The 26,426-nt window shown below is 36.5% G+C and overlaps 1 protein-coding gene across 1 annotated transcript in view; it reads left to right on the forward strand.

Moving 5' to 3' along the window:
• SEC23A (Sec23 homolog A, coat complex II component) overlaps positions 1-26,426 on the forward strand; it is a 57,608-nt gene that overhangs the window by 15,119 nt on the left and 16,063 nt on the right. Inside the window, exons 8-16 of the mRNA XM_029951973.1 lie at positions 370-528; positions 1,609-1,724; positions 6,745-6,868; positions 9,597-9,677; positions 12,469-12,558; positions 13,739-13,845; positions 16,561-16,714; positions 21,925-22,002; positions 24,733-24,894. Coding sequence (XP_029807833.1) covers positions 370-528; positions 1,609-1,724; positions 6,745-6,868; positions 9,597-9,677; positions 12,469-12,558; positions 13,739-13,845; positions 16,561-16,714; positions 21,925-22,002; positions 24,733-24,894 — 1,071 coding nt within the window. The remainder of the gene's footprint in view (positions 1-369; positions 529-1,608; positions 1,725-6,744; positions 6,869-9,596; positions 9,678-12,468; positions 12,559-13,738; positions 13,846-16,560; positions 16,715-21,924; positions 22,003-24,732; positions 24,895-26,426) is intronic.

Raw genomic sequence — 26,426 nt, forward strand, 5'->3', positions numbered from 1 at the left:
GCTAGGAAGGCAGCCCTTTATGATAAGATTTCAAAAGAAAGGTATTCAAATAAATACTTTTTAAAAAAGTTTATTATTTTTTTCTTTTATAGTTTATTGTCAGGTTGGTTTCCATCTAACACCCAGTGCTCATCCCGACAAGTGCCCTCTTCCATGTCCATCACCCCCTTTCCTCTCTCCCCCACCCCCATCAACCTCAGTTTGTTTTCAGTATAATACTTTGTTTTTAAATTTCATTTTAAACATTTGATTATTGGAAAATGTATGCTTTTTTGTTTTCTAGAAAGAATGTGTCAAAATTTAGTTTTAGAAATATAGATCCTTGTATCTTCCTTTAAGCCTTTTTGACAAGTTACTTTTTTCTAATAGTGTACTTTTCCCAACACTGGTGCTCGTATTATGATGTTCATTGGCGGTCCAGCCACTCAGGGGCCCGGAATGGTGGTTGGAGATGAATTGAAGACACCTATAAGATCATGGCATGACATTGAAAAAGACAATGCCAAATATGTTAAAAAGGGAACCAAGGTAATTTGGTTAAGTTTTTTCCTTTAGCAGAAAAATTTCATTTGATGTAAGAGGAGGAAGAATATAAATACTTTATAATAAGAAATCTGATATTGTGAAGTCTGATGCTGTAACTACTATTCAGAATTGGAGAAATAGTCTCTTTGATAATTTAAGTTATAATTTTTCTGGTTGTAAATATTTAAAAACTTAATGGTAGTACCTACAGTAGGTCTCTCTTTAGAGATTACTCCTGACAGAAACTGTGTGTGCCTTTTTAAAAATATTCATCTTTGTTGCCTAAGGAAGAATTTCTTACACTTTCCAGTTTTTCATTTCCAAGAGGCTTCCTCTAGATATGTATTTTGTTCATAGGGTGAATAGTCCATCACTGTTTTATGAGTTGTTTTCTGTTCATGTAACTTCAATTTTATTTGAGTTTGTGCCAGTACATTTTCAGTTTTAACTATTGGCTCCCTTGAATTGGTTCTGCTGATAGTGTCTCCTATAAAAAAAGAAATTCTCTGGAGTTCACAATTTTAGTTTAGTTGTACTGTTTTAGTTCTTCTTTTTGGTGGTCATAGTATTTTAAAAAGTATAAATAATAACATAATTTTTGTCATATTACTGTATTTTTTTCCTGCTACCGAATTTCCCTTTTGAGCTTGGAGTTTTTCTTAGAGCCTCGACAAATGTCTTATATTTGTTTATCTTACAGCTCTTGTTAGTGTTTTTCTGTATTTTGGTTTTGTTACCTGGCTGTAGACTTAGCCAGGAAAAAGAGTTCTGTGTTCCTCTTCTACTATGTTTATGTATGAAGAGCAAGATGTTTGTTATACCTTTTCTCCAAGTTTAGCTTAATTTAGGAGTTTATTAAAAATAATGCCTTAAAATGTGAAAGTGTCAGACTTCTAGAAGTTACTGTATCATTTTTGAGGAGTTGTCTATTATAGAAAATTAGTACATATCATACTTAAATTATTATGGATTGTAGTTTTAGTATTTTTAGGTCATTTTGATCTCTTATGGGAAAAATCATTTATAGGATGGTTGAGTTTATACATTATTTTGATTTGATTTGGTTTTAAAAATCTTTCGTAGCATTTTGAAGCATTGGCTAATCGAGCTGCTACGACTGGTCATGTTATTGATATCTATGCCTGTGCGTTAGATCAGACAGGCCTCCTGGAGATGAAGTGCTGTCCCAACCTTACGGGGTAGGTACTTAAATTTTTAGTTTTTAGGATTATAGACAAATAATTGTAGTTTACAAATATAAACCAGTAATGACAATTTAGAAAAAAGAGCCATCATCCTACAACTCCAGGACATCTGTTAAAATAGTTTTTGATATTCCTTTCAGTAAAGTTCACTTTACATTTTTTCTAAAATTCAGCTATAAATGCATAAGTTGTTTGAAAAGTTCATTTTGATACCCTATCGTCATTGTTTTATTATTGTAGAGCTTTTTTTTAAAAAAAATTTTTTTTACTGTCTTTATTTTAGAGAGAGAGAGAGAGAGAGAGAGCACGAGCAGGGGAGGGTCAGCGAGAGAGGGAGACACAGAATCCGAAGCAGGCTCCAGGTTCTGAGCTGTCAGCACAGAGTCCGACGCGGGGCTCAAACCCACAAACTGTGAGATCATGACCTGAGCCGAAGTCGGACGCTTAACTGACTGAGCCACCCAGGCACCCCTATTCTAGAGCTTTTTGAGCTATAATTCACACACCATAGTATTTACCCATTTAAACCATACAGTTGAATGTGGGTTTTTTTTGTATGTTCACAGGTCAAGCATCCATTACCAAATTTATTTTAGAACATTTACATTACCCCAAAAGGTGACTGTACCCATTAGCAGTCACTTTCCTGTTTCCTTCTCCCTCTCTCCCTCTCTCAGCCTAGACCCTAATTTACTTTCTGTCTATAGATTTATCTTTTCTGGATCTTAGGGAGAAACCATTTCATTTTTCCTCATTAAGTATGATGTTAGCTGTGGGGGTTTTTTTATTAAAAATTTTTTTAATGTTCATTTTTGAGAGAGAAAGAGAGAATGAGAGTGGGGGAAGGGCAGAGAGAAAGAGGAGACACAGAATCTGAAGCAGGTTCCAGGCTCCATCAGCACAGAGCCTGATGCAGGGCTTGAATTCATGAACTGTAAGATCATGACCTGAACAGAAGTTGGATGCTTAGCCAACTGAGCCAACCACGTGTCCCAGCTGTGGGTTTTTATAGATGCCTTTATCAAGTTGAAGAATTTTCTATTCTTAATTGAGGATTTTGTCATAAAAGGGTGTTAGATTTGGTTAAATGTTTTTTCTACGTCTATTGAGATGATCACATGGTTTTTGTCCTTATTCTATTAATATGGTGTATTACAGTGATTTTTGTGTGTTAAACTAACCTCGCATTCCTGGGATGAATCTCACTTGTGAATAATCCTTTTTATATATTGTTGGATTTGATTTGTTAATATTTTGTGGAGGATTTTTGCATCTGTCTTCATAAGGGATCTTGATCTGTAGTTTTTTTTCTTCTTGTTATGTTTTTGGTATTGGAATGAGGATAATACTGGATTAATAAAATGAGTTGGGAAGTGTTCCTTTTGCATTGGCAGTCATTACTTTGGGGATAATTTAAATAGATTTTAAAAAATAAATTAAGGAAGCACCTGGGTGGCTCAGTCAGTTAAGCATCCAACTTTGGCTCTTGTCTTGATCTCATGGTTCATAAGTTCAAGCCCACAGTCCAGAGCCTACTTTGGATCCTCTGTCTCCCTCTCTCTCTGCTCTGCTTATACTCTTTCTCTCTAAAAACTAAATAAACATTAAAAAATTATATATGTCAATTCATTTCTCAAGTTTATTTATTTAGTTTTATTCATCTAATAAGTATTAGCAAGCACTTATTACGTATCAAACTGTTCAAGGTGCTGGATATACACAGTTAGCCAAACATAAAAACTTACCCTTGGAGCTTATCCTCCAGTGCAGGAGTGTTCAGTGTAATGTTCTATTGAACATGTTCTCTGTTGTCCCACTGAAATCTGGTGAGTGTGACTGAGGGACTGAATTTAAAATTCAAAATTTTAATTTTAATTGATTTACATTTAAATTTAAATAACCACATGTTGGATGCACAGTTCAAGTGAGAGGAGATGAGACGAGTAGAGTAGATAATATGTCGGTAGGTAACAAATGTTAGGGAGAATAATAATGTAGGAAATAAGGTTTGCAGTTCTAAATGGGGCAAGAAGGGAAGGCCTCATTGGAGATGAGGTTTTAGTAAAGACCTGTGGTAGTGAGGGAGTGAACCGTGTGCATAGATGAAGGAAGAGTGTTCCACACAGAGAGAATAGCAGATGCAAAGTTGAGAATGTACGTAGGGCATTTGAGATATAGCAAGGAGGCCAAAGTAGCTGGAGTGGGGTGAGTGAGAGGGACAGACTGTGATGGTCTTTTGACTATGATAAGGGCTTTGGATCTCACTTTTTTTTTTAATGTTTATTTTATTTTAGAGAGAGAGAGAGAGAGAGAGAGAGAATGAGCGAGAGAGCGCAAGTGGGGAAGGGGCAGAGAGAGAATGAGACAGAGTGACAGAGAGACCTGGGGCCTGCTGTGGGCTGTCAGCACAGAGCCCGACACAGGGCTTGAACCCATGAACCATGAGATCATGACCTGAGCCGAAGTTGGACGCTTAACTGAGCCACCCAGGCACCCCGGAATTTCACTTTGGGTGAGATGGGAAGTCATTGGGCATTTTCAGTAGAGGAGTTATATGATCTGTAATGTTTTAAAAGGATCATCTGACTCCATTCACCTTCAGGAGAGTATAGGAATACAGGGATACCAAGTGGTGGCTGAGAAGTGGTTGGACTTTGGATATATTTAGAAGTGGAAGATTTGCTGGTAGATTGGATGTGGGTTTGGGGAAAACTGAAAACCAAAGGAGTTTACTGGAAGGATTGAGTTGCCTTTTATTGAAATGGGTAAGACTCATTGTGGAAACAAGAGTATTTGGGGAGAAGATTGGGAGTTCAGTTTTGAACACATTTGGTTGGGATGCCAGTTGCTATCCATGAGGAGATGTTGGGTGTTGAGTAGGCAGTTGGATGTTACAGCATAGAATATAGAAGATAGATCTGGTCTGGAGATAAAAACGTGGGCATTGTCATAATATGGTGTTTTTGTTTTTTTTAATGTTTATTTATTTTGAGAGAGATGGAGTATGAGCAGGAGAGGGGCAGAGAGAGAGAATCTCAAGTGGGCTCCATGCTGTCAGCACAGAGTCAAACATGGGGATTGATTCCATGAACCGTGAGATCGTGTCCTAAGTGGAAATCAAGAGTTGGATGCTTAACCAACTGATCCACCCAGCCACACCACTGGTGGTTGTTTTTTTTTTTTTATTGCAGTAAAAATGGATGAGATTGTAAGATTTATCTATCTAAGAGCACTACAAGTTGACTTAGAGTGAACTAGAAAGAGAACAGTAGGAAGGGATTGGAAACAGCTGGTATAGATTACAAGTTCTCAAACTTCACATGTACAGATCATCTGGTTATCTTGTTAAAGTACAGATTCTGGATTTGCTGTGCATAGGATGGGAATTGAAATTCTCCTTTTCAAACAAGATCCTTGTTGATGCTAAGGTTGCTGGACCAAGGGCCACACCAAGTACACAAGGTTGCTGGACCACTGTGGCCACACCACAGCTCTTTTATGGAGGTTTGCTGTAAAAAGGAACAGATAAGTAGGGTGGTGTAAGTTGTCTTTAATGCATCTACATATGCATCATCATGTATAGTGATAACACAGATCATCATAGATGATGTTTATAAAAGTAGAAAATCTGAAAGAGCCTATATACTGACTGCTGGAATTAATATGTTAAGTTGTCAAGACTTCTAGATCAATGTCAGTGTACAAAATTCAACTATATTTTTGTATACCAGTGACAAATACAGAGAAAACATTTAAAAAGATATATAATATATAATAGAATCAGAGATACATAAATCAAGAGTTTCACAGGATCAAAAATAAAATTACCATTAATTAAGTCATATCAGTTTTATTCTTCTGCCTATTTTAATTTTTATTGTTCTTTATAATTTAGAAGCTACTTAAAATATTTTAAAAATGTGAGCAAATATATAAAATATGTGTAAATATTTGTATACATGTGAGTTTATAGGTGTATCCCTTTTTTGTAGGAACAGAAGCAAATTCTACATATCTTTATTCACTTTACATGTTCACTTATATTCTAGAAAGTGGTCTGTAGCAGTATATTACCTCATTGTGTGGACGTACCATATTTTATTCAGCTAGTCTCTAATAGATGGTCATCTGGATTGTTTCCAGTCTTTTAAAACTAGTAATAGTGAATACCCTTGTGCATATATTTTGCTTTTTGTTTTTGTTTTGCCAGAGTATTTTTGGGATAGATTCCTAATAGTGGGTTGGCTAGATTAAAGAGAAAACACATGTGTAATATTTTTAGATATTGGCAAATTCCCTGTGTTGAGGTGCATCATTTGCATTCCCATTAGCAGTGTATGAGAGTAACCATGTTTCCACAGCCTCACCAACAGAGTATGTTGTCAGACTGTGAATTTTGCTGATCAAGTAGAGAAAAAATGGTATCTCAGAACTGTTTTTATTTGACAATTAATGCTTATTAAAACTTAAATTCAAATAGGTACATGCTTACTGAAAAAATGTGTAGAGTACATAAGTGCTTAAAGTGAAAATGGTCCCGCATTCTCCTCTTATTCTCATTCACTGGGTTTGATCCTGTTACATTTGATGTGATTGGTACACACAGACAGTCTATGCATGTATACACATATACGGGTATGTATTTGTTGTCAAGAATGAGAATGTGTGCTGGAGAACTGCACGCCTGCGATGGGAGAGGCATATGTGCTACTGTGTACCATTCTGTACCTTTTGAATTTTTGTAATGTGTGGATATATTATCTATTTATAAAATAATTTTAATAAATTACTGAGGCAAGTATTAGGGGCACTCAGATACCCTCAGGATTGAGTTTATTTATAGGATGAAGATACTCTCATATATTTGAATTTTTAAAATTAACGGTAATATAGCACATTTGGAAAGTATCTTTAAAATTTGTTGCTAGTATTAAGAGGTAATTTACTTTTCTGGTTTTAATACATAGACCCAGTACTTGTGTCATATATATTATTTTTTGTTCTTTCCATGCAGAGGATACATGGTAATGGGTGACTCTTTCAACACTTCCTTATTCAAGCAGACTTTTCAAAGAGTTTTTACCAAAGATATGCATGGACAGTTTAAAATGGGCTTTGGTGGTACGTTAGAAATAAAGGTAAGAGTCAAAACCTGACATATGTGGTATGTTATCAAAAGAAATTTGTAGGCTTGACCATAATTTTAAAATATCATTAATCAAATTTAGAGGAGCCTGGGTGGCTCAGTTGGTTAAGCGTCTGACTTCAGCTCAGGTCATGATCTCATGGTTTGTGGGTTCAAGCCCCGCATCAGGCTCTGTGCTGACAGCTCAGAGCCTGGAGCCTGCTTCAGATTCTGTTTCCCTCTCCCTCTGCCCCTCCCTCCCTCACACTCTGTCTCTCTCTTTCTCTCAAGAACTAATCATTAAAAAACCCTAAAATAATATATCATTAATCAAATTCAATACATGCCTTAAAAGTAGAGATTTTGTTTACTGGAAAAATGTATCATTGTTAAATGTACATGAAATTTTGCTTGAGCATTTACAAATAATTAATTGTTGGAAAAGAAGATACTATACAGGTAAAATTTCCTTTATTTTTTTCCTTATATAGGGTTTAACTTTTTAAGTGTGCTTTTTCATTTTTTAGTGCTGTATTTGCTTAAGTGAGTGCTAAATTATTTTAATTTTAGGAATTAGTATCTAACTGAAGAGAAACCTATTCTCTTCTATTTGGATAATCAGTAATAGTTTCATGGTCATTAGGTTGTTGTATTCACTTTTTTGTTGTTGTTTGTTTCTGTGTTTGTTTTGAGAGAAATCGTGGGCAGGGGAGGGGCAGAGACAGAGGGAAACAGAGAATCCTAAGCAGGCTCCATGCCTAGCATAGAGCCTGATGCAGGGCTCAATCCCACAACCATGAAATCAGGACCTGAGCCAAAGTGAAGAGTCAGATGCTGAACCAACTGAGCCACCCAGGTGCCCCGATATTATTCACTCCAAATTTTGATTAAAAAAACCCAAACTTGTAAGGGAGGGGGACAAAAACATAAGAAACTCTTAAATATGGAGAACAAACAGAGGGTTACTGGAGGGGTTGTGGGAGGGGGATGGGCTAAATGGGTAAGGAGCATTAAGTAGTCTACTCTTGAAATCATCGCTGCACTACATGTTAACTAACTTGGGTGGGAATTTAAAAAATAATAAATAAAAATTTAAAATAAATAAAAATAAAAATAGGTTCATGGAAAAAACCCCAAAAGTTTAGTGTTATAAAAGTATATTACAAAATCATTGATTTTTGAACTTCCATTCAATATTTCTTATTAATCTTCTTTTTATTGAATGCTTACTATATGGATAGCATTAAGCAAGAAAATTATAAGGATATCAAGGGATATATAAGGCACAGTCTTCTTAAAAAGAAACTTAAGTCTTGGGGAGCCTGGCTAACTCAGTCAGGGAAGCATGTAACTCTTGATCTCAGGATTGTGAGTTCAAGTCCCACATTGGGTGGGAAGCCTAATTTAAAAAAAAAAAAAGAGAAACTTAGTCTTGATAGAAAGATAAGATTAACACTTGTGATAGAATGAAATAATAGATTATAAAAGTCCTATAAAGGTTTAGGGAAGAAAAATGAATATATGCAGGACACAATTTATTCTTGGTGAAAATGGTTTTATAGTGACTTTCAGTGGTTTTGAAAGATGGCAGAATTTAAGTTCTTTGAGAACACATTTAGTTAAGATCCCATGTGAAGAGAGGTATAGAAGTGAGAATCAGCATAGTATATCTTGTAAAACTTCCCAGTGAGAGTGGATGGTTTGTATTGCAATGTAAGGGAAATAGTTTTAATTACATTGCTGGTTGTATTTTGGCATGCATGTCTAGGCAGACATACAATGTTAAGTTAATAAATAACAATATTTCAGGTAAAATTTGTCTGACAATGGTATTCAGTTTGTCAAGAAAAAGAATCTCAAGTAGGAAAAGTGAATTAAGCTTTCTAATTTTTTTTAGGTGGAAACTAGCAATGGCTTAAATTTTGGTGTCAGTAGATATTGGAAAGAAACCAATCTTGGTGACAGATTTTCTACAGGAGGAAAAAGAGAAGATAGTGTTTCAAATGTTGAATTAGGATGTATGAATTTTGGGTATGGTATTATTTTGAATTGAGGGTGAGGTTCCCAAGTGGAGACTCCTGTGGGCAGCTAGAAAGAGAGTATTGAAATTAGGTCAGGGCTAGATTGTAAATTTGGCAGTTATCAACCTAGAAGTGTCCACTGATTCATTATTATTTTTTTTAACATATATTTTTTATTTTGAGAGACAGAGAGCATGTGCACATGCACATGCACATGCACATGAGCAGAGGGGCAGAGAGAGAGAGGGAGAAGCCTAAGCACTTAGGCTCTGCACTGACGGTCGAATATGGGGCTTGATCCCACAGCCATGAGATCATGACCTGAGCCAAAATCAAGAGTTGGATGCTCAACCAACTGAGCCACCACGGGGCCTCTGATTCATTATTTTTAACATTAGTGTGTTTTCATTAACTTCTGGGTTATAAATATGGAAGGACGTCTTTATTCTTTTTTTTTCTTTCTTTCTTTTGTTTTTATACTTTTCAGAGCAAGAGAGAGTGTGAGCAGGGGAGAGGGCCAGAGGGAGGGAAAGAGAGAGAAAGAGAGAGAGAAGAGAGACATTGAGAATCTCAAGCAGGGTCCACGCTTAGCACAGAGCCCGACGTGGTGCTTGGTATCAGGTGCCTCAGGATGTCTTTATTCGTGTGTGCTTATAGTTGAATATAAGTGTGAACTTATCTTTGAGGACACTGAAGTGTTCATGTATGGTTATTTTGCAGACCTCAAGGGAAATAAAGATTTCAGGAGCTATTGGGCCCTGTGTGTCTCTCAACTCTAAAGGACCTTGTGTGTCTGAAAACGTAAGTCATCTTTACTCTAAAAAGAAAATATAGTTAATTCAAAGGACAGACCAACAAGAGACCTAGAAGGACAGCCTATAGCATTCCTTTTTTTAAAATTATTTTTTAATAGTTTATTGTCAAATTGGTTTCCATATAACACCCAGTGCTTCTCCCCACAAGTGCCCCCCACCGTGACCATCACCCCCTTCCCTCCCTCCCCCTCCACCTTCAGTCCATGGTTCCTTTCCAGTATTCAGTAGTCTCTCATGATTTGTGTCCCTCGCTCTCCCCAGTTCTCTTTCCCCCTTCCTCTCCCTATGGTCCTCTGTTAGGTTTCTCCTGTTAGACCTATGAGTGCAAACATATGGTATCTACTTATCTGCCTGACTTATTTCACTCAGCATGACACCCTCGAAGTCCATCCACTTTGCTACAAATGGCCATATTTCATTCTTTCTCATTGCCATGTAATACTCCATTGTGTATATATACCACATCTTCTTGATCCAATTATCAGGTGATGGACATTTAGGCTCTTTCCATGATTTGGCTATTGTTGACAGTGCCGCTGTGAACATTGGGGTACATGTGCTCTTATGCATCAGCACTTCTGTATCCTTTGGGTAAAGTCCTAGCAGTGCTATTGCTGGGTCATTAGGGGAGTTCTATGGATAGTTTTTTGAGGAACCTCCACACTGTTTTCCAGAGCAGCTGCACCAGTTTACATTCCCACCAACAGTGTAGGAGGGTGCCCGTTTCTCCACACCCTTGCCAGCATCTGTAGTCTCTAGATTTGTTCATTTTAGCGACTCTGACCAGTGTGAGATGGTATCTCAATGTGGTTTTGATTTGTATTTCCCTTATGATGAGTGACACTGAGCACAAAAAACTCCGAATAGCCAAAGTAATATTGAAGAAGAAAACCAAAACGGGAGACATCACAGTCTCAGACTTTAGCCTCTACTACAAAGCTGTCATCATCAAGACAGTATGATATTGGCACAAAAACAGACACATGGACCAATGGAATAGAATAGAGAACCCAGAACTGGACCCACAAGTATATGGCCAATTAATCTTTGACAAAGCAGGAAAGAGTAGCCAGTGGAAAAAAGACAGCCTTTTCAACAGGTGGTGTTGGGAGAGCTGGACAGCAACATGTAGAAAAATGAAATTAGACCACTTTCTTACACCATTCACAAAAATAAACTCAAAATGGATAAAGGATCTGAATGTGATCTAGGAAACCATAAAAACCCTACAGGAGAAAGCAGGAAGCAGCCTCTTTGACCTCAATTGCAGCAATTTCCTACTCGACACATCCCCTATAGCATTCCTTTTAAAATTGTGTGGGCTAAGTGTTCCAGTAGAATGTGGTTCAGTCTCCATTTGTGTATATCTGTTTGTGGTCACTCTTTATGCATACCCTTTTAACCATCTATCCCTAAATTAAAATCTTTGTGCTGTCACCAGTCTCTGTTTTTTATGCCTAAGTTATTCCTTTCCACTATGTGCCTAAAAAACCCAACAACTGTGATTTGGAAATTTGGAGACTTCTGAAAGTCAAATCTGAAAATGTTTTTTGTTAGTAGGATTTCCAACAAAATAACCAAATTAGCCAGATTTTGGGTTCAATTCCTTTCTTATTTGTTATACCATCTAGTGAATGTATAATATACTTTAAAATGGTATAATTCTGTAACTGTAGAGAGGATGGTGGGAAAATAACAAAGTGAGTAATGATCTGTAAAAATGACAGAGTTTAAAAATTACTTTTAAGCAGTTTAGTGGTAAAAAGTCTTATCTAAGAAGTTTTTTTGGGAGTGCGTAAATTGCGGAATTCTGATATAGAGAACCTGTATTCTATATGTGCATATATTATGTGTTAAATCATTATCTCTTCACACAGATGAAATAGTTGGATAGAAAGATAGTTGTAATTACTTCATTAAATAGTTTACACTTTTATTTTTTTAATTTTTTAAAGTGTTTTTTAAAACTTATTTTTGAGAGACAGAGAGAGACAGTGTGAGTAGAGGAGGGTCAGAGAAAGAGAGGGAGATACAGAATCTGAAGCAGGCTCTGGGCTCTGAGCTAGCTGTCAGCACAGAGCCTGATGCAGGGCTCAAACCCACGAACCGTGAGATCATGACCTGAGCCGAAGTCAGACACTCAACCGATTGAGCCACCCAGCCGCCCCTAGTTTACACTTTTAAAGTCTACAATTGGGGGCACCTGGGTGGCTCAGTTGGTTAAGCCTCCGATTTCGGCTCAGGTCATGATCTCACGTTCGTGGTTTCGAGCCCCACGTTGGGCTCTGTGCTGACAGCTCAGAGCCTGGAGCCTGCTTCAGATTCTGTGCCTCCCTCTCTCTCTGCCCCTCCTTGCTCATGCTCTGTCTCTCTCTGTCTCAAAAATAAATAAAACATTAAAAAAAATAAAGTCTACAATTGAAAAACGTCAATACTTAGAATTTTAATTATTTTATAATTTTATTGTATAAAAATTACTTGAGTTTATTTCATGATACATTTATATGACTTTAAAAATCTTAGACTTTTAACATTCATTCAATTAGATGCCTGAAATTTAGCTTTTCTTACTGGATATTTTTTCTCCCCTTTTTACCTTGGTTTATATTATAGTAATATATTGGGTACGCCTGGTTGGTTTAGTCAGTGGAGCATGCAACTCTTGATCTAATGGTTGTGAGTTCAAGCCCCACATTGGGTATAGAGATCACTAAAAAATAAAATCTTAAAAAATTATATTCTCTAGCTTTCAAACATACTGTGTTTTATTTTAACAGGAGATAGGAACAGGTGGCACTTGTCAATGGAAGATATGTGGACTCAGCCCCACTACAACCTTAGCTATATATTTTGAAGTTGTCAATCAGGTATGACTTTTTATTTTAAAGTACTCAATTTAAGCCATAAATATTTCATATTTTGTTCTAATAGTGATTATGACCCAGAGCTTATTCTGTTTTGGAATTTTTGTTTGTCATTTTCTGTTTCTTAGGGCTAAACTCCTTGGTGAGAGGATAACTGTAATAGAAAGAGACATTAGGTAAACCTGCAAATTCCCAGCATTGGACATCCCAAATTTTAGTCTCAGATTTCTTGTTTTTTTTTTTTTTAACATAAAATTGAATTATAAAAAACCTTAAATTCTGTTCTAGCTATGCATTTTTATAATTAGACATCTAGCTTCTCCTGGTTGTCACAAGGTATATAATAATATATGAAATTCCTATAAGAAAACTTAATGTCAAAATTCATAGAAAAGGATTGGAAGGTAAAGATACCAGTATTTGAAAGGATTTTTTTTCTCCTGCTACAGGAAGAAGTTACCACATGATGTACAAATTATATGATATAATGTACAAATTACTGACTTACATATTAATAGTTTTTAGGCATAAAATGAACCACAAGGTATTAATGGTCACCTCTTAATACATGTACAGGAATTTTTTCTTTATCAAAATTTGTGAAAAAGAGTAGGTCTTACCAAAATAAAAAAAAATTAAAAAAGCAAGAATGTTAATTGTCAAAGGTCATGAAGCAAGTTTGTCTTATTGACCACTTGCTATTTCTTTCTCAGGATTATTATTATATTCTACTGTTGGGCTTTTCTCAGTAATAGTTTTCTGTTGGTCATCTGTTCATCAGGTGATTATTTTCCTGAAAGTTGTATTTTCATCTTTCATAGCGAGGGGAGGAGGGCTTGCTTCAATTTTTCTTTATCCAGTCACTATTAGGCAAAATTACCTTACTTATGCCTTTCTGTATCTGTTCATTTCTTTACACTTCTCCCTGCATTTTGTTCTTTCATGTCCCTCTGAATTACATATTACTTGAAATTGATATTCTAGCTGGAGTCACTTCTCTATGCTTCATCATTTTCCTCCTTTTCCGAGTCCATTTCTTTTTTATGTGGCAAATGACAGCTGTTTGGTATGCACTGGAAACAGGCATCCCTCTAGTTGATTTTAAAATGAATTTCATTAATGCTAGGGTAACTATGATATGACTAGTAGATTTTCCTTAGTTTTTACTCTTGTTTTTATATAGCATAATGCTCCAATTCCTCAAGGAGGGCGTGGTGCAATCCAGTTTGTGACTCAGTATCAGCATTCAAGTGGACAGAGACGCATCCGAGTGACCACCATTGCTAGGAAGTAAGTTGTAGTTTTTAGAGACTTAATTTGCATATCAACTATTCTGGGTCATGCTTCCAAACTGGGTGACTGTTTTGAGTAACATCTAAACTAGAGAATGGATATTTATGACCAATAGCATTTTATTTCTTTCTAATCTAACTTATTTGCCAGAAAGTTCATTGTTAGGAACTGTAAAGCAATTTTAAAAACTACTCCTAAGACACGTTCTTCAAAATAATTCCTTTATTTACCATCTGAGAGGAAGAGAAACACTAATAAACATTATTCTGTAATAGGGAATAACAATATGTTTATATGTACCTAGTACAGGACCCAAACCCATGAAACTGTGAGATCATGACCTGCGCTGAAACCAAGAGTCAGACGCCTAACCACAGAGCCAGCCAGGTGCTCCTATATATTTTCAGTTTTCACAGAATTTGTGAGACCATTGTAGCTATATATCATGTGTGTTTTGGTGTTACTTATATCATTATGTTTCACCCAAACACCCATCTTTTCACATCAACTTACCCTATTTTCAATAATCAACACTTTAAAAAAATTTTTTATGATTTATTTATTTTTGAGAGACAGAGAAAGACAAATCATGAGCAGAGGAAGGGCAGAGAGAGAGGGACACACAGAATCTGAAGCAGGCTTCAGGCTCTGAGCTGTCAGAACAGAGCCTGATGCGGGGCTCAAACCCACAAACCATGAGATCATGACCTGAGCTGAAGTCTGCCGCTTAACTGACTGAGCCACCCAGGCACCCCTTATTTTTCTTTATTTAGTAGTAATATGATTTTAGGGGCCTAGGCAAGTGTACTTGTTTAGGTGAGCCATGTGAAAATGAAGGACTTGGGTTTCTGAGATACAGTCAAAAGTTACCCTATTTTTCATATAGACTTAGATCTGGAATGTTTTGTTTAAAACTGATTGTAAGAATTACAGTGAGGAGGATATTGGAAATGACACATTTTACAATGTGAACAAACTCTTTAAACTTGATTTTAAGAGCATAATTTTTAATTTATAGTGAAATAGGATTTAATTAGTAAATTTGCATGTGGTTACTTGTCAGGGGAGTTAAAATGTCACCTTTATGTTTCAGATTGAAACAAGGGAATACTGTGGTCAACTTGATTGAGAAAAATACTGATTTAGAAAATTTTGGGTTTAGTTCTTTGAGTTTTTTAAATTAAGATTCAAAAAATAATGTAAACCATGAGTATAACCATGAAGTGTTTAAATTACATTAAAAAATAATTTCAAAATTACTGGTTCTTATTCTTTTTTTTTTTTAATGCTTTTCTATTTATTTTTGAGAGACAGAGGGACAGCTGGAGCAGGGGAGGGTCAGAGAGAGAGGGAGATACAGAATCTGAAACAGGCTCAGGCTCTGAGCTAGCTGTCAGCACAGAGCCCGACGCGGGGCTCGAACCCACGAACCGTGAGATCTGACCTGAGCCGAAGCCGGATGCTTAACCAACTGAGCCACCCAGGCGCCCCTGGTTCTTATTCTTTTACTGATTCTCATTCTTTTCTGCCTCTTGATATTTCTCTAGACTGAGATACTTAACAGTTACCAGTCATCTGGAAAATATTTAAAAATTATTTGTCTATTTGAAAATTAAAAATAGAGAAAGAAGGAGAAGAATTTTTAACTGCTTAAATATGGGGGGAATGACTTCTTGCATCTTCAAGTCATGCAAAAGTGGCCTAGCTTTTCAAAAATCTTTAAGTTTTTCCAGACTTGCTTAGAGTAAGGTACATTAGAATTAGAATCTGCTAAAGTATTTCAAAACTCCGTGAAACAGTAAACCAAAACAGTTGCTGGGTCTACCCAGGATCAGTTTGACTGGATTGGATTTATAGAACATGTGAATTTAATAGATTATTGCTATTTTATGCATAATGGCAAATTAACCCCTTAGAGTAAAATTTTTACTAACTTTTGATTAGTTTTAGTCAGTGTATTTAGCATAAATGGAAAAGAATACATAGAACGTTTAATTATGTTATTTTTTCATTAATTCAATTAAAGACCAATGAGAAAATAATTTTTGATAATTTTCAATTTATAGTTTTAGTGAATGAGAATTACTTAGGTGGGAGGAAATATTTTATTTTTGTTGTATTTCTATTTTTCTACCTTAAAAAAATTGAAGAAATAAAATTTTCTTTTTTTAAATTTATTTTGAGATAGAGAAAGCAATTGGGAGAGGAGCAGAGGGAGAGAGAGAGAGGATCCCAAGTGGGCTGTGTACCGGCAGTGCAGAGCCCAATGCAGGGCTTGAACTCACAAACCAGGAGATCATGACCTGAGCCAAAGTCGGAGGCTTAACTGACTGAGCCCTCCAGGCGCCGCCCCTGAAGAAAGAAAATTTGAAGTCTGATATAGAGACTTGTGTATCTACATGCACATGTGCACATATACCTGTGCTGTTTTCTTGTAAAAGTCTTAATGTTTCAAGGAATGTGTTTGGAGATCTGTCTTTATAATTACTTTAGAGAACTTTATTAGGTTTGGATATATTTTTCTGAAAAATAATGCTACACTGAAATTGCTATTAGTAATTTTAAGAGTGTTAATTTTCCAGGTGATGTTGGAATTTTGAAATATTGGAGTAATTTTCTGCATCATTTTAATTTAAATCTGTGTGATAGTCAACTATGATGTTGTGAATATAATAATGCAGCAGCATTTCTATGCTTTCTTCTTGGCTTTAGCTGGGCGGATGCTCAAACTCAAATCCAAAACATTGCTGCATCTTTTGACCAGGAGGCAGCTGCCATTCTTATGGCCCGGCTGGCCATCTACAGGGCAGAGACCGAGGAAGGACCAGATGTACTTAGATGGCTAGACAGACAGCTCATTCGACTGGTGAGAAGTAAACATTGTACTTTATTCAGTCTGTATGTTGTTGTCTGTCTTTTTCAACATACTTAACACTTTAACTGAAAGACTATATGAGGGATTCCTATTCAAGTCGCTGCGAATGGCAGCTTGAATGAATAGTACCTTTATCTCTTCTAGTAAGCTAAAATACCTTTTGTCTTTAAAATGAAAGAGTGACAATTATTTAACCTATTTCTTTTTCTTGTGTTTCTTTTTTTTTTTTTTTTTGGTGGGTATCACACTAGTTCCAAATTTGATCCTAAATTATTATGACTGCTTTTTAGTGGTTATTTGCATATTTTTCTTCATTGCTGAGGTTTTAGTTTTCTATGTTTATTTAAGAATTAATTGGGATACAAAAATTATGCACATTAACATAAAAAATATAGTAAGTCTTGATTATTGGATGTATGTTACTAAACTGTGTTAGTAAAGTTATCAATAATGATAGTATATTTGGGCTTTTAACATGGCAGAAACCCATTATTTACAGTATGACCTACAATGCTTTATTAAGTTTTATTCTTTTTTTAAAAGTTTTTTTTTAATGTTTACATATTTTTGAGAGAGAAAGCGCAAGCAGGGGCGGGGCACAGGGAGAGAGATAGAGAGAGTCCAAAGTGGGCTGTGTACTGATAGCAGTGAGCACAATGTAGGGCTCGAACTCACGGACCATGAGATTATGACCTTAGCCGAATTTGGATGTGTAACTGACTAAGCCCCAATTAAGCCCCAATTAAAACCTCTCATGGAGTCAACCATTGATTGGACACCATCAGTACAAATGCCAACACAGTTCCTCCAAGATGAACCACTGTTTATAGATAGGAAGATAAGATATTAAGTATATTTTGACCTTTGCTAGTTTAGGACAGCCGAAAAATTTTCTTGAATTTCACTATCATTTAGCAATTTGACATGAGATTAGTGAAGTCTGTTGACTCATCAGCCTGAATAGAGAAGCTTTTATTTTTTAGCTGATTCCACAAATCTCTTCAGCCTCATATGACGTGTTATTAATACATTCACATGTTGTATTGTTTTTAAAATGGAACCTTTTCAATTTCTCAGACTGCATCTTGTCCTAGCATTTTACTTTCTGTAATTTTATATGTTGGCGTTATTAGGTTTTATTTTTAGTTCTATGACTTTTCCTTTTCTGGATAAATTAAATTAAATCTTATTTTATTTATTTATTTTTTTAAAGCGGGCTTCATCCCCAGTGTTGGGCTTTAACTCACGACCCTGAGATTGAGAGTCCCATGCTCTACCCACTAGCCAGCCAGGCATCCCCCTTCCTGAGCCTTTTCAATGAAAGTGACTTTGTTTTTAATAAATATTTATTGTTTTGAGAAGAAGGTGTTTGAAATAATCACCTTTATTTGCCAAATGGCTGTGATTTGTAGGGAAGTGCTTTTGCTGTTTTACTAGAACTATTTCTGCTTTTGTAGGTTATCAAATATGACATAAAATATAATAGTACGACTTGGTTATCAGTCCACATGAAACCCACTGCTAAGTAGCTTTCATTGTAAAGATCGACCTTTTCTGTGTCCTTTGCTGCAGTGGAATGTCTCAGAAGATTGTAATTTTGTAGAATTCTTTGTAGGCTTATGTCTAGAATTGTTCTCTTCTGTCTTAACCCTGCACTTCAAAATTTGCTGCATTGTTTCACATGCTTGTAAAACATAAACATTATTAAAATATGAAACAGAATGGCCTTGTAAACAGCAATGAGACAGTTAACAAAAAGTACAAAATTACAAAAACCTAACAATATAATTCATGTCTACACATTCTGCAGTTTTATAACATTACAACGTCAGTGCAAGGTTTTTGGGGATACAGAATAGATGAGTCATGGCATGCTGAAAATTTTACTCTCCTGTCACATCAGTATAGCTTGTCTCTTCCATTTTGTTTTAAGGTTTTTTTTAACATTCATTTTTTTTGAGAGAGAGAGACAGTGTGCAGGCAGGGAGGTGCAGAGAGAGAGGGAGACACAGAATCCGAAGCAAGCTCCAGGCTCTGTGCTGAGCCCATTGCGGGGCTTAAACTCATAAACCTTGAGATCATGACCTGAGCTGAAGTCAGACACTCAACCGACTGAGCCACCCAGGTGCTCCATCTCTTCCATTTTTAAAAATCATATTTATTTATTTTGAGAGCGAGAGAGCGCACGTGTGAGCAGAGCAAGGGCCGAGAGAGGGAGAGAGAGAATTCCAAGCAGGCTCCATGTGAAGTCTGATGCAGGGCTTCACTTCACAACCATGAGAACATGACCAGAGCTGAAACCAAGAGTCGGATGCCTAAATGATTGAACCTCCCAGGCACGCCTAGCTTGTCTCTTCCTATCATTCATTTGGCAAATGTGTATAAGAGGAACTTAGTGGCGGTTAATTTGGGAGGGAGAGGCTGACATTATCAGACTTTCACCCTGCTTTCTGGGCAAAATAGCTTTCACCAGGTGTTGGTGGCCTTGGTGTCCTCCCTTGTCTTACATCAGAAACCATGAAGTTCTCCAAGTGAGCATAGTCCTACTGCCTACTGCCACCTGGGACTGAAAGATAGCTAGAAGAAATGCTCATAGGATAACTTAGAAAACTGTCCATCACCGTGGCTGGCATTTTATGGTATGCAGAGTTCAACCATCAATTTTTAAAAAGTCACAGCCTCTTATGAACTCCTAGTGACTAAAAGACCCTTATATATGGTAAAAGTGGTGAGAAGGTGCTCTTTCTATTTTCTTTGATTGAATCATATTAGTATACAGTTGAAGTAAAGCTTCAGGTGATGACCAATGAACCTTAATTACAGAAGCTAAACATTTTTGTACTGATTCTGCACTGGTAAAATTTCAGCTGTAGCAGTAACACAAATAGAGAAAGGGTTAGTAATACCTTTTAGCTACTTATATAAGTTTTTGCTAATGAAAAAAATCTATGAAATTATATTAAACTTCTCGCCATAATTTGGCATAGTGAATATAATTATTTTCTTTTCTTCTTGATGACTAATTTTTGTTAAAAATTCACATCTTGGGCACCTGGGGGGCTCAGTGGGTTAAATGTCTGAATTCAGCTCAGGGCATGATCTCACAGTTTGTGGGATTGAGCCCTGCGTCTGCCTCTGTGCTGACAACCTCAGAGCCTGGAGTTTGCTTCAGATTTTATGTCTCCCTCTGTCTCTCTCCCTTCTCCACTCAACATTCTGTCTCTTTCTATCTCTCTCTCTCTCTCTCTCTCAAAATAAGTAAACATTAAAAAATAATAATAATAAAAATAAAAAATACACATCTTTTGGGGTGCCTGGTTGACTCTGTCAGTTAAGTGTTTGACTCTTGATTTCTGCTCAGGTCGTGATCTCACGATGGTGATATCTGAGGCTCTGTGCTGGACATGGAGCTTGCTTATGATTCTCTCCCTATGTCCTTCTGTCCCTTTCTTGTGTGCAAGCCTGTGTGCATGCACTCTCTCAAAAAAAAAAACTCAAAAAGAAAAGAAACAAACATCTTAAAAAAAATTTTTTTATGTTTATTTTTGAGAGAGAGAGAGAGAGAGAGAGAGAGAGACAGAGCACACATGGGAGAGGAGTAGAGAGAGAGAGAGCTGTCAGCACAGAGCCTGATGTGGAGCTTGAACCTGCAAACCATGAAATTGTGACCTGAGCCAAAGTTGGATGATAAACCCACTGAACCACCCAGGTGCCCCAGAACCAAACATCTTAAAGACTGTTTTGTAGATAATGGGGCATTATGGCCAGATTGGTGCTGTACCACATTTGCTTCTGACACTTTTATTGTAAGCTCTTGCTCTTCTTGGTCAGAATCACTGAAGACACTGGTATCAACGTATGATTCGTCATATCCATCAGTCTCTTGTTTGAGTCCATCTTATTTATGCCCAGCTTCATGGATCTGTTTCTCACCTTTTTTTGTTTTGTCCCTTACTTTTTTGACTCCTGACCTTTTCTATTGAGTGACATCCTTTTACAACTTAAACTTGATACTTGCTTTTTTTTCCATCTTAGACTTTTGTTTTACCACTAACCAGTAATCATGTTTTCCCAGTAGCTGTGCTGCTAGCTACATTGGATAAACAGTTCATCTGATTAGACTTGGCCCAGGAAACCTCTCTTGTTTAAGACTCTTGGGGCTTTCCTAGTAAAGCCTAACCCCTCTAAGCATCCGACTTTAGGTCAGGTCCTCATCTCACAGTTTGTGAGTTTGAGCTCCACATAGAGGTCTGTGCTGACAGCTCAGAGTCAGGATCCTGCTTCGGATTCTGTGTCTCCCTCTCTCTCTCTGCCCCTCCCCTGCTGATGCTGTGTCTCTATCTCACAAAAATAAAATAAACATTAAAAAAATTCCTTTTTACTTAGAAATTCTACTAAGAATTTATCCTAACGATGTAACAGGATAAATATAAATGCTAATAGTGAGGAATTGGGTAAGATTGTTATGGTATATATTTTAATGTCATGGAATGCTAGTCAGCCATTAAAAGTGAAATAATAGATTATGTTTGGTGATATAAAAATGTTCATAATACAAGCAAAAATTTTGGATGTATCAAATATGTCCAACTCTGAAAATTAGCCTTTGGACATCTTTGGTTACCCAAGCATAAAAGTCAACAATGTGCTCCTTGCTGACTCAGTTGATAGAGCATGTGACTGTTGACGTAGGGTCGTGAGTTTGAGTTCCATGATGGGCATAGAGTTTACTTAAAAATTAAAAAAAAAAAAAGATTTCTTGGGGCACCTGGGTGACTTAGTCAATAAACATCTGATCAGGTCATGATCTCATGGTTTGTGAGTTCGAGTCCTTTGTCAGGTGATGAGCTCAAGTCCTGCTTTGGGTGACCCCCCACTTCTCTCCCTGTCTCACTGTCTCTTTCTCTGCCCCTCCCTCACTTGTGCCCACTCTCTCTCTCTCAAAAAAAAAAATCCAAACACTTAAAGAGGAGTTGTTACTTCATTGGAGCAATATATTGTTTGCTTCTTAAATTCAAATGCATTTCTTTGGTTGTAATCATTTTCTTGGTATGTCTATAAGCAATATTTGAATTTTATCCTATATCAAGTATCTGCCTTCAAAAGAGTAATAACTTTTTAAAAATAGAAAATGTATAGCCAAGAGGGTTGGTAAGCTGTGTGCCACGGAAAATATTACTAACACATTTTATTTTATTTAGTGTCAGAAATTTGGAGAGTACCACAAAGATGACCCAAGTTCCTTCAGATTTTCAGAAACTTTCTCCCTTTACCCACAGGTGAGTAGATAAAAGGTACATGTTCTTTTCTTAGTGTTCACAGTAGCATTGGATCTCAACTTTTCCTGTTGTTGTATTTTATTACTCATCTTAAAGGACTGGGTTATTCTTTTGGTAATGTTATAAGTTTGGGATAGCTAAGAAATTACTACTGTACTTGAGTACTCAATGAAAAGTATATAGTATTTTCTTTTTATACCCGCTCCTAAGTGTATAGTATTTTTATGATGGCCTTGAAAATGTTCATCTATTTGTGGTGAATAGAAATTTACACTGGAATCCTACTGTGGAGTAGAATTAGGTGTCAGGCAGATTAGCTTTCAGTCTGATATAAGGGACCTAATTACAGTATTACCAAAAGGAAGAACTTTACCAGTCAGCTAGTCTTACAGAAAAATTGAAGGGGATATACCAGGTAAACAGAAAGAAGCTGATTTGATTTATCTTATAGAACTTTTTTCATTTGGGTAATGAAATCTATCTTACTTTGATAGATATTTTTAAAAATCTAGGTTGTTTATATGATGAGGAGCATAAATAACATTTATTCACCTGAGTTCTGTGTGCAGGGAACTTTAGGATAATAAAGGTGACTGACATGGATCCTCCTTTCAAGGAGCTTTCAGTCTGAGGGGTGACATCTGAAATATACCTAATGCAGAAAAGAAAGGAGGAACGCTATGAGAGATATACAAAATTTACAGAAAACTTAGAGGAATCCTTCCAAGTTAATGTTGTGATACATCTTTATAGAAGCAGGAGCATTTTTGCTCAGCGTGGCATGATGATTATATTGAGACATGGAAATTTAAATTTTTGCTCATGAAAACTTTGAGTAAACCTTCAACTTTCTTCTCAGAACTGTTTTTTTTTTTAAGCTTTTATTGCTCTGTGGTGTAAAAACTTCAGGTTTATACAGGGAGATTTCCCTAAGCCTCGGTTGCAGTTTTAGAGAACTAGCAAAAGGCAGAATCTATTTGTTTTAAAGCAGGCAAAACTGTTTCTGATTTGGGAATCTTTAGGCCTCATAATAGTAGCAGAAGCTTATAGGAAAGAGAATGAAAGCATTAGCCTAATAAGTATTTGACTGAAAGCCATACACTTGCCTTTCTCTTCTCTCCCAACTGCAAGCCTTCTCTCTTGATAGTTGATACATCTTCCAAGAGATTTGGGCATCCCATCTTTTCCCCTATTTTGGAAATAGCAGAGGACCCAGAAATAATTTTTTCTTTGGGATTTCAAAGCCTGATGCTCTTCTAGAAGGTGGCATAGACTATATTTAAAGAAGGTCTTTATTTTTAAAATATTTACCCCCAAATTTACCAATTACACATTCCTGTGAGTATACTGGAATGGCTAAAGTGGTGAGGGATGAGAGAGCCTCGTAGTGAGTTCTAATCACTGAAAAGAGAAAAGGATGGAGAATGTCACTGACCTGTCTGTGTTGGGAGAGAACCCTGGGTTGAGTCCCAGGCAGGAGTGACATATATGCACTTGGGCCCTGAGGACTGAAGAAGTTGGGAGGTAACTAAGACAAATGAGAGTTTTTTGGACAGCTGACTCCCTTGATTGTATCTGAGACCCTTATTCAGGCCTGACTCTTCCCCTTTTGAGTTCTTTCATATGAGGGGTGGGTAGAAAGAAAGTGAAAGGCGAAAGAAGTGATGAAACAAAGTCTAGAGAATGTTTCTTAGGGATGAGGAAGAACTTAAATATTATGAACAAGTGGGTATATGTAAGTACTTTTCTTTCTTTCTTTCTTTTCTTTTTTTTTTTGTCAATGATGACCTTCCCAGTACAACTTTTGGGAGCCCTACAAAAAGTAGAAAATCTGTTCATCTATTTTTATGTTCTCTTGGAGTCTTTTGATGGTGGTAAGGAATAGTAATAAAAAAGTTCAGAGTTGTGGCCAAAGACATGTGGAATAAAAAGAAAGGATGCTGATAATGCACCATGTAGTATCAGCCTTTGAATAACTTAGATCTGAGCAAGGAGTTTCTGTTCCTATTTTTGTTTTCCTTTTGAGTCACCTCTTTTGGTTTAATTTTTTAATTGTTGAATTATATATGTGTATATATGTATGTATATATATTTTATACACACACACATACACACGTGTATTTTTAATTAACTTTTTTTTAAACTTTTTTTTAATGTTTTATTTATTTTGATACAAAGAGAGACAGAGCATGAGAGGGGGAGGGGCAGAGAGAGAGAGACAGAAACACAGAACTGCAAGCAGGCTCCAGGCTCTGAGCTAGCTGTCAGCACAGAGCCTGATGTGGGGCTCGAACCCACAAATGTGAGATCTGACCTGAGCCAAAGTCGGAGGCTTAACTGACTGAGCCACCCAGGTGCCCCTAATTAACTAATTTTTTGAGAGGGAGAGAATGCACATGTGATCTGGGGAGAGGGACAGAGGGAGAGAGAGAGAGACTCCCAAGCAGACTCCATGCGGAGTGTAGGACACGATGACCCTGAGATTATGACCTGAGCCAAAACCACAAGTTGGACACTCAACTGACTGAACCACCCAGGCATCCCATGTTGTTGAATTATATTTTTAAATAACTCATAAAGATCATAGTAAGATTCTGAGGAATACAATTTAGAATGGTCTTTTTATAACTTGTTTTATTATATTAATAGTTATAATCAGATGCTTTTGTAATAGTAAACTCCTGTTGCAGTAAAATCAGTAAAAGCTATCTCACATGTTTTTTCTTGTAGTTTATGTTTCATTTAAGAAGATCTCCTTTCTTACAAGTTTTTAACAATAGTCCTGATGAGAGTTCATATTATCGTCACCATTTTATGCGTCAAGATTTGACCCAGTCCCTCATCATGATTCAGCCCATTCTATATGCATATTCTTTTAGTGGACCACCAGAGGTAAGAGAGGCAGAAACAAAAATTGGTTGTTACTGCGATGTATGTCATTAAAAAGCGACAGCAACTAAGTTTTTCTTGGAGTATAGTTAATAAATATAAGAATTTAGTTTTAGAAGTTATGTTACATTACTCATCTATTTACTTAAAAATATTTATGAGTGTATTATATGCTAAATTGCACTAGGAAATCATTTAAAAAAATAGAAAAAGTGAGGTGGAAGGAACTTTTAAGATCAATTTATATAGTTATTTGGCTGCTCAAATCCTCTAGGGTTTATGATTATTCTCATATCTTTAACAGTGTCCAGAGGTAATGATTCTAGAACCCGTAGCTTATTGCGGGGTTTAGTGTCTGACAGGACTTTCTGTCTGAGCAAAGCCTCTTGCTTAAAATTCATGCTCCTGTTGTCTCTTCTGAACATGGGATACATTGATTATAAAGATGTATACTTAGGTGATGGTAAAGTTATCCATTTAGATTTCTTAGTAAACTGTCCCACTTATTTTAACCTATTATCAAAGAAACAGTTTTTCTGTTTCATAGCTAATATTGCCTGTTTTACCACTTAAAAGTATATAATGGCTATCTTTGAAAATAGTATTTAAGAACGGTCAGTGTAAAGAGGGTATTTATAATATCTCCTGATTAATGATCTCTCATGATGCCTTTATTCACTGTTTTGTAAAAAATAGTGTATAAAACATTGTTTTCTTACTATAATTTTAGTAGTTTGTCATAATTTCTGTTCTTCTAGAAAATATATGTTGTTAATGTGATGGTCTAGCTATGTATTTGGCCTTACCGTTCTTTGAATCAGGAAGGAAAGTTTTAGAGATTTTATTTCTTATTTCAGAGTAATATATGTAAGTTGTAGATACCTGGAAAATGTAGATTAGTGTCTAGAAGAGAGTTGGAATCCCATAATCCCTGTTACTTGCTCCTGTTAAATTCCAACCTTGCCATTTAATCCACAAACGCCATTAGCTTCATTTACGTAAGGCTTTGCTTTTGGAGTTATCCTCCTTCCTGCGTCATCGCCTGCTCTTCCTCTGGATTATTCTCATTAACATAAAACCCTAAATAGCAGTCACGTTAAAAACCAACAAACAGAACTACCTTTGGCTTCACATTTTCTAATTGCCACCCCATTTCTCTGGTCTCGGTTGTGGCTAAACTCAGGAAGTTACCTGTTGTCTATATGATCTCATCTCACATTCTATTTACATTTATTTATTTTTGAGAGACAGAGACAGAGTGTGAACAAGGGAGGGGCAGAGTGAGAAAGAGACACTGAATCTGAAGCAGCCCCAGGCTCTGAGCTAGCTAGCGGTCAGCACAGAGCCCGACGCTGCTGAGCCCTACACGGGGCTCGAGCCCACAAACCATGAAATCATGACCGGAGTCGAAGTCAGATACTCAACTGACTGAGCCACCCAGGCGCCCTGATTATTCAGATTCTTGTCCCTAACATTACACTGAAACAACTCTTGCCAGGCAGCTACAGTGCCCTACATCTTGCTAGAACCCTCCA

This window comes from Suricata suricatta, chromosome 9 (genome assembly GCF_006229205.1).
Source record: "Suricata suricatta isolate VVHF042 chromosome 9, meerkat_22Aug2017_6uvM2_HiC, whole genome shotgun sequence".
Lineage (NCBI taxonomy): Eukaryota > Metazoa > Chordata > Mammalia > Carnivora > Herpestidae > Suricata > Suricata suricatta.